The following is an 8,829-nucleotide window of genomic DNA, read 5'->3' as shown; positions in this document are numbered from 1 at the left end:
GACACATGCACATGTATGTTTATTGCAGCACCATTCACAATAGAAAAGACTTGGAACCAACCCAAATGTCCATCAATGATAGACTGGATTAAGAAAATGTGGCACATATATACCATGGTATACTATGCAGCCATAAAAAAGGATGAGTTCATGTCCTTTGCAGGGACATGGATGAAGCTGGAAACCACCATTCTCATCAAACACACACAGGAACAGAAAACCAAACACCGCATGTTCTCACTCATAAGTGGGAGCTGAACAATGAGGACACATGGACACAGGGAGGGGAACATTACACAACGGGGCCTGTCGGGGGATGGGGGGCTAAGGGAGGGATAGCATTAGGAAAAATACCTAATGCAGATGATGGGTTGATGGGTACAGCAAACCATCACGGCACGTGTATACCCTGTGTAACAAACCTGCACGTTCTGCACATGTATCCCAGAATTTAAAGTATAATGAAAAAATTAATCAATTTAAAAAAAAAAGGATGGACTTGTTGAGAAAACTAACCTGTTCTGCATTCTGTACTTGATAACTGTGCTACTTTCTGGACTTTTCGTACTGGCTTGACTACTTTCTTCTCTTTACTTTTTTCAGCAGGTTTCTCCTTTATAGAAATATCATCTGAAAAGCAGAAACATTTACAGTAAATATAACGATGATTCTCACTCACCTACTTATCCTCCCACTATAGGAAAAATCAGTGTAAAGTACATGCTACATTGAGGCTATTTCTATGGCCCATATAATACCAACATCAACTCCTTTTATGGAAAAAAGGAGTTGGAAAATATCTAAAGATTACTACTACTCCACTATTGGGTTCCAATCCTTTGTTATTTATTTATTCTTCTAAGAAACTCTTGAGAAATTTACTTAGTTTCACAAATGCTTTCCAAGTCAGGATCACTGCATTTTATAGAATCTCAGAGATGCGCACTCTCACAGATTCCTATTTCATTTAGAAATTTCTACATAAAAACTTTATAAAATACTCAATAAAATATTCTTAAATTAAGGCTTTATGATGATGCTAGTAAAACATGTCAAGGTATTTTATATATACATTATTACTAATTTTTTAAAAATCCAACTTGCAGAAATAAACTGATTACACATGTTAAGCTTAAAAAATTAACCTCAATTATGGATCTGAATAAATGTACTTTAAAATATGTGTAGAGTTCTGCATTCTGGACAGAGTGGAAATAAGTATAAGTAAAGGCCTTAAAGCAGGACCATACTTAGAATCTAAAAAAAACCAGCAAGCAAGTCAGTGTGAGTGGACTGAACAAAGAAAAGGATAGTAGGAACTAGGGTCAGAGACATAACTACGGGCCAGATCATGTAGGGCTATTTAGGCCATTGTAAGAATTTCAGGTTTCACTCAAGAGTGAGATGGAAGGTTTTGAGAGATTATGAACAAAGGAGCAACATGATCTAAATTAATTTTTAGCAAGTTATGATGACAACAGATTCATTAGAAGAAGAGCAGATAGAGGAAGACCAGTGAGGAGACTACCCGAATAATCCAGATAGGAAACTGATGGCGGCCTCAATCTAGGTGGTGGTGACAGAAGTGGTGAAAGTGATTATATTCTAAGTATATTTCAGACAATATTACATACAAAATAAGAGGCGGGGATGTGATACTCAAGAGTGACAAGATTTGGGAGCCTGAACAATGAAAGGGATATAATTAAGTGACATGGAGACACTACCAGAGTAGCAGGTTTAAAGGGTATACCATGACCACATTTAATTAGTTAGTTCCATTTTGGATATATTAAGATTGAGAAATCTATTATACATCCAAAGGGAGACATGGAAGTAGCAGCTGGATATAAGTTAATTCACAGGGGAAGTGTGGGCCAAAGACATTACTTTGGGAATCACTAGCAACAGGGAACATTTAAAGACCTGAGACTAGATAAATTTGTCCTGTGTGCATATAGACAAGTTTTAAAAAAAGAAAGAAAAATAGAGTGAGTAAAGGGAGGGGGATTGGAGAGACAGAAAATGAAAGAAAGGGAAGAAAAGGAAGGGGGGAAGGTAAGAAAAAAAAAAGAAATTTAAAAAAAAAGAGAGAGGAGAAAGAAAGAAAGAAAGCCAGCCAGCCAGCCTGCCAAAGCACTGAGGACTGAGGTCAGGGCATCCTGATGATTAGGAAAAAACAACTGAAAAATAATAGTTAGATTGAGGAGGAAAATCAGATACTTAAAGTATTCTAGATGTCAAGTGAACAGTTTCAAAGAAGTGATCAATCATGCTGCTGACAGATCATGATAACAAATTAGTATTAAATATTGCACTTAGCAATGTAGAAGTCACTGATCTTGATAAATAGGGACAAACACCTATAGAAAGGATTTAAGAGAAAGACAGGAGACAAGTTGAAGACAATGAGCATAAGGCAACTTTTTGCAGTTTTGCTGAACACAAGAAATAAACAGAGCAGCAGCTGGAGAAAAGTAAGGCCAAAAGAGGGGTTCTTTTACGATGACTGATATAACAGCACATTATCACATAGTATGTTGATGAGCATGACCTGGTAGAGAGGGAAAACTTGATGACGCAAAAGAAAGGCAACAGGGCTGAAGTAACATCCTAAAATACATAAGAGCAAATGAAATCTAAAACACAAGCAGATGGGTGAGTCTTAGCTAGGAACATCATAGTTCATCTACCATAACAAGAGAGAAGGCAGAATATGAAAGTCTTCTGACATAGTCTACTAGTGTATAATGATACTATCCTATGAGGTATATTATTATTCCTATTTTACAGATGAGAAAACCAATAAAGAGAAGTTATGTAACACAGCTAGTATACTCAACTAATAAGTGACAGAGGCAGAACTGGAACCCTTGAAAGCTGATTCCAAAATCTTTGCTCTTAACTACTACATTATTCTTCCTTTCCACATGAGAAAAAAATTTCTGAATCAAGTGTTGTGGTATAATAATAGCAAGAAAACTGGATTGGACACTTAATGCCACAGAAATGTATTAGTAGAAGCTTTATGAGGGCTTACTACAAAGATCTCATACTTTAGAATCACAATTGGTTTCGAATCTTGGCTTTAATTCTTAACTACTCTATCCAACCCTAGGAAAATGACTCTTTGAGCCTCCATTTCCTCAACTGTAAAAAATACAAAAGACCACTCAGCAAGATCTTGCCCAAGCTCATACTATTCGGTAGGTTGTACCATTATTAGTATGACCTTCCTATTATCCTCTCCCAGTCTTCCATGGGTTCCTCTTATTTCTAATTCCAACTTATTCCCTTCCTATAATACTTATTTTTCTTTTGGTATCTTGCTCTCATGTAAGTATCTTATCTGCTGCCTGACAAATTACTACGTCGAAGATCTCAGAGGCCTAAGCAGAAGTAAACTTCAACTAAATTCTGCTATGTTTCCTTCAAATCAGGCAGTCCCAACTCTGAAAGTCCCTCAGTTTAAACATAGCCTAGTTTCTGCCTCTTAACCATGTAGGCTAATTTTAACCCTGGAGCTGAGTCTAGAGGCTAAGAGAGCCTTATGCCTCAAACCACCACAACTTCAGTATGCCGTGCAGTTAGAGAAGGAAAATATTGTTAGTTTGGTGACAATTTTATATGTAAACATTATAAATTAGAGAGCATGTATGACACTCAAAACATAAGAAAGTTCTATTCTCACCTGCAAAGTGAAGTGCTAAATCTCGATACAGTTCTCTACTCATGTTTTGAAACTCAGCCTCCTGCCACACTTTCCCATCAGGTGTTCGAATCTTGGTCTCTGAAGGGTTGAAACCTAATACATACCAGTAACAGAAAATATTCTTATCAAAGTTGCTTTATAAGTTTTGTTTGTTATACTTTTTAAAGTGATATATAATCAACATACATAAAATTCACGCTTAAGTGTACAATTCAGCGGTTTATAGTCACAAAATTGCAAAAATATTGTCATTATCTAATTCCACAGCATTTAATCAGCCTGAAAGAAACCCTGTACCTATTAGCAGTCACTCCTTGTATGACCCACTCCATCCCCTGGCAACTACTAATCTACTTTCTATCTTTACGGATTTTCCTATTCTGGACCTTTCATATAAACCAAATCATGTATCATGTGGTCTTTTGTGTCTTATTTTTATCTCACTTTTCATGTTTTCAAGGTTCAACCATCATGTAACATGTATCAGGGCTTTATTCCTTTTTATTGCCAAGTGATAGTCCATTGCATGACCATACCAATACTTTAGCCATTCATCAACCGATAGACCTTTGGGCTTTTTCTACTTTTTGGCTATTATTAATAATGCTGCTATGAACATTCTTGTGTAAGTTTTTGTGTAGACATGTTTTAAATTCCCTTGGGTATTATACCTAGAAGTAGAATTGCTGGGTCATACAGTAATTCTATGTTTAACTTATTGAGGAACTACCAAATTTTATTTTATTTATTTTATCTTATCTATCTTACCTATTTTATTTTATTTCATTTTACTTTATTTTTTGAGATAGAGTCTCAATGTGTCACCCAGGCTGGAGTGCAATGGCATGATCTCAGCTCACTGCAACCTTCGCCTCCTGGGTTCAAGTGATTTTCCTGCCTCAGCCTCCCAAGTAGCTGGTGCTACCGGCACACACCACCATACCCAGATAATTTTTGTATTTTTATTAGAGACAGAGTTTCACCATGTTGGCCAGGCTGGTCTCAAACTCCTGACCTCAAGTGATCCACCCGCCTTGGTCTCCCAAAATGCTGGGATTACAGGCATGAGCCACCGCACCCAGTCTACCAAACTGTTTTCTAAAGCAGCTGTACAATTTTACATTCTCACCAGCAATGTATCGGGGTCCTAATTTCTCAACATCCTTGCCAATACTTATTGTATGGCCACCCTAGTGGGTATAAAATAGTAACTCATTGTGGTTTTGAATCATATTCCCCTAATAACTAATGATGTTGAGCAGCTTTTATAAGCTTTTAAAAGAGGAATGCATAATTAGCCACCACATAGTATGTTAACACATACTGTTTAAGAAAAGTAAGCACCAGTGAGACAAAACAATATACATTCATTCAAAAAGACTGGAAGTGGAGAAGCACTAAATTAAATGATAAAAGAATACCGATCATAAATCATGAATTTCAAAGACACGAACTACCCTTCTCCAGATGAAGGGAGAGACAATACTATGTATTCTTCTTGTCTTTGAAGACAGGCATTAATTATAACTGCTACCATCTATCTGTTTTTGCCTATGACTGAACAAATGGGCAAGCTGCTGTTTATTCAGACAAATTGTGTCCAAAGTGTGGAAAATAGGTCTTTCAAACATACTTTTTCAATTTCTCAAGAAATCTTACACATATGGAATTTCCTAGGAATTACCATTTAGGTTTCCACTTCAAATTTATCCCTACTCTTTGGCTGGGTATGGTGGCTTACACCTGTAATCCCAGCACTTTGGGAGGCTGAGGCGGGTGGATCACTTGAGGCCTGGAGTTTGAGCCTGGCCAATATGGCAAAACCCCATCTCTACCAAAAATACAAAAATTAGCCAGGCATGGTGGTGCACGCCTGTAATGCCAGCTACTCTGGAGGCTGAGGCATGAGAATCACTTGAACCCAGAAGGTGGAGGTTGCAGTGAGCTGAGACTGCATCACTGCACGCCAGCCTGGGCGACAGACTGAGACTCTCTCTCAAAAAATAAAACAAAATAATCACTATTCTTTAAGAAATACACTGAACTTTGTTTTGTCAAAAACAATAAAACAATGAATATAAATGATAACCAAAGTAGTACAAAGATTTATATCTTAAGATTGGCTCGGCCGGGCATGGTGGCTCACGCCTGTAATCCCAGCACTTTGGGAGGCCAAGGCGCGTCGATCATGAAGTCAGGAGATCAAGACCATTCTGGCTAACACGGTGAAACCCCGTTTCTACTAAAAGTACAAAAAATTAGCTGGGCGTGGTAGCAGGTGCCTGTAGTCTCAGCTACTCGGGAGGCTGAGGCAGGAGAATGGCATGAACCCAGGAGGCGGAGCTTGCAGTGAGCCCAGATCACGCCACTGCACTCTAGCCTGGGCAACAGTGTATGACTCCGTCTCAAAAAAAAAAAAAAAAAGATTGGTTCAACTTATCAAAGAATTAGCAACCTATACATAACCGTACAATTAAATCAATGTAAAGAATAGGCTGGAGTAAAAAACTGGTAGTAGTATTTTAAAGGTATAAGAGAAAATGTACTGGTAAATTAATTACATATCTAATAGTAAATAATCTATTCAGCTATTAGGCACAATAGCATGAGTTTAATTTCACCCAACATTTGTGGCAAGGAACACACCATTACATCTGTATCTACATACGAGAAAAAATTTATAAACGTAGTGTTCAGTTTTGTAAAATATAGTATGCCATTAAAAAAGTGTGGCGATTCTGCCTAGCTGCCTGAGGACTGACTGCCATCATGAATGACACAATAACTATTTGTACTAGGAAGTTCATAACCAATCAACTATCTCAGGGAGCACAAACAGTCACAGATGTCCTTCACCCTGGAAAGGTAACAGTACCAAAGACAGAAATTTGGGGAAAACCAGCCCAAATGTACAAAGCCACACCAATGTCATCTTTGTATTTGGATTCAGAACCCATTTTGCTGGTGACAAGACAAATGGTTTCAGCATGATTTATGATTCCTTGGATTATGCAATGAAAAATGAGACCAAAAAAGACCCCAAGGAAACAGCAAAAGGAACGTAAGAACAGAATGAAGAAAGGGGGACTGCAAAGGCTAAAAACAGGAGTAAAGATTCTGCAATGACTTTACCTGTGATAACTGCAGATTTTTCATGAGGATTAATAAACTGTAAAAAAACTTTCAAAAAAAAAGAAAGTGTGGTAGTTCTATGCAAATGTATTTCTGTCTTTCTCAACTTTCCACCATCACCTAACCCCACTGCTCAACTATTTAACCCTCTTTTTCTCCTCTCCTCTTTAGGAAACATTTATCCCTATGAGAGTCTTTCTTTGCATTCGCATCTTGTATGTTAACTTTAAGAAGATTTCACTATCTCCATCAGTTTATCTTTCTGTCCCCAACTCTTTATTTCCATTGCTTTGTCCACTTTTTTTCTTACTGGTTAAATCTATTGACTAAAATAAAAAATTTACTGTGCACTTACTTACATCCATGACACTGTAATAGGTTCTGAGATAAAAGAAGGGTGACCAAGATAGGCTCTTTATCTTCATGGGCATTTCAGGAAGAAAAAGATATGCAAACAACTAAATATAGTACAAGAAAGAATCACATAAACACCATTCGTGTTCACCATTTCCAATTTTTAAAGCAGAATCATACAGCACTTCCTGTGTTTCTTTTTTAAAAAATATAAATAAAAAATCAAGGTGCAAAATGAGTTTAGTATGCTAATAACTGTATAGAAAGAGGAATAAATAAACACACACACACAATACACACATGCTCCTATTTGCTTATGTTTGCAAAAGTTATGTCTGGAAGGATATACAAATTGTTAACACAAGTAACCTCCAGAAAGGGGCCCAAGCACAAGAGTGACAGAACTTTTCGAGGTACACTCTTTTCATCTTTTGGACTGTGAACAAAACGAATTTATTATGTCTTTAAACAAACAAACTTAAAATGTCATTTTAGAATACAGTATTTTAAGATGCTTTTAATTTACACTACCAAAAAGTTGTCAGAAAAACAGTTTTTCATTGTTGGAAAAAAAAAATCCACTGCTTAGGACATTGGAAGCCACATTCTATAATGAGTTCTCAAATGTTTGCTATCTTTTTTAAAGTAACCCCTCCAAAAGTTATATTTATAAAATATTTTAATATAAAAACTAGCACATTAAAAAAATAGTAAAAGGACTACGGGAAATCCAGTCATCAACTCAAAGAAAGTTATATTTAAGATTTTCACTCTCATTCTATAGAATTGTTTTTAACTTTCAGGTTTTTATAAAGTATTACAAAATATGAATTCAAATTGAACATTTTAACTTTTTCTTAGTGGAATAACCATTGGTATTTCAGAACTTTGACTTGTATAAAGAACAAAAGTTAAATGTGCAATCTGTACTTAATGGGTCTGTATTTAATTACAGCAAAGATTTGGGGTAATCACTATCTTGGAACCAACAAAGAATATTTTGACCTCACCATTTGCTATGTGCTGTGTTAATGGTATGGATGTGATACACAAATGACTAGAAAAATATTAAAGAATCGTGTTAATAAGTTATTAATAAAAAATATTATTACTTATAATATTGAACAATGACAATTCTTCAGTATTCTAAAGTGAATTGGTAACAATTTTCTCGCAAATTAGCTAGAATGAAATGCAAATTATCCATTTTCATCTAATTCACAATGAAGATCACTAGCAAAACATAGTAAACAATAACTGGCGAAACTATATGCAGTAGATGTGTTTTTAGAGAAAAATGACTAAAGATGCCTTAGGTCTACAAAAACTGCAAAACTTGTTAGAGAAAAATTAAGAGTCGATACAGAAATACAAAAAAAAAAAACTGTTTAAAATTTTATAAAGTGCCCTAGATTGTTACTTAAAATTAATAGAAGAAACAGGCTGGGTGTGGTGATTCACGCCTGTAATTCCAGCACTTTGGGAGGCCGAGGCAGGCGGATCATCTGAGGTCAGGAGTTCAAGACCAGCCTGGCCAACATGATGAAACCCCGTCTCTACTAAAAATACAAAAATTAGCTGGTCATGGTGGTGGGTGTCTGTAATTCCAGCTACTCGGGAGGCTGAGGCAG

General features: G+C 36.3%; 1 protein-coding gene across 1 annotated transcript in view; it reads right to left on the bottom strand.

Annotated features, from left to right (window-relative positions):
- CEP350 (centrosomal protein 350kDa) overlaps positions 1-8,829 on the bottom strand; it is a 135,896-nt gene that overhangs the window by 114,202 nt on the left and 12,865 nt on the right. The window contains exons 6-7 of the mRNA XM_011951138.1: positions 3,692-3,805; positions 517-630 (exon numbers count right to left, since the gene is read on the bottom strand). Coding sequence (XP_011806528.1) covers positions 517-630; positions 3,692-3,805 — 228 coding nt within the window. The remainder of the gene's footprint in view (positions 1-516; positions 631-3,691; positions 3,806-8,829) is intronic.

This window comes from Colobus angolensis, unplaced genomic scaffold, assembly GCF_000951035.1.
Source record: "Colobus angolensis palliatus isolate OR3802 unplaced genomic scaffold, Cang.pa_1.0 Scaffold315, whole genome shotgun sequence".
NCBI lineage: Eukaryota > Metazoa > Chordata > Mammalia > Primates > Cercopithecidae > Colobus > Colobus angolensis.
The sequence above is the reverse complement of the archived record's forward strand: the minus strand, read 5'-3'. Positions and strand labels throughout refer to the sequence as shown.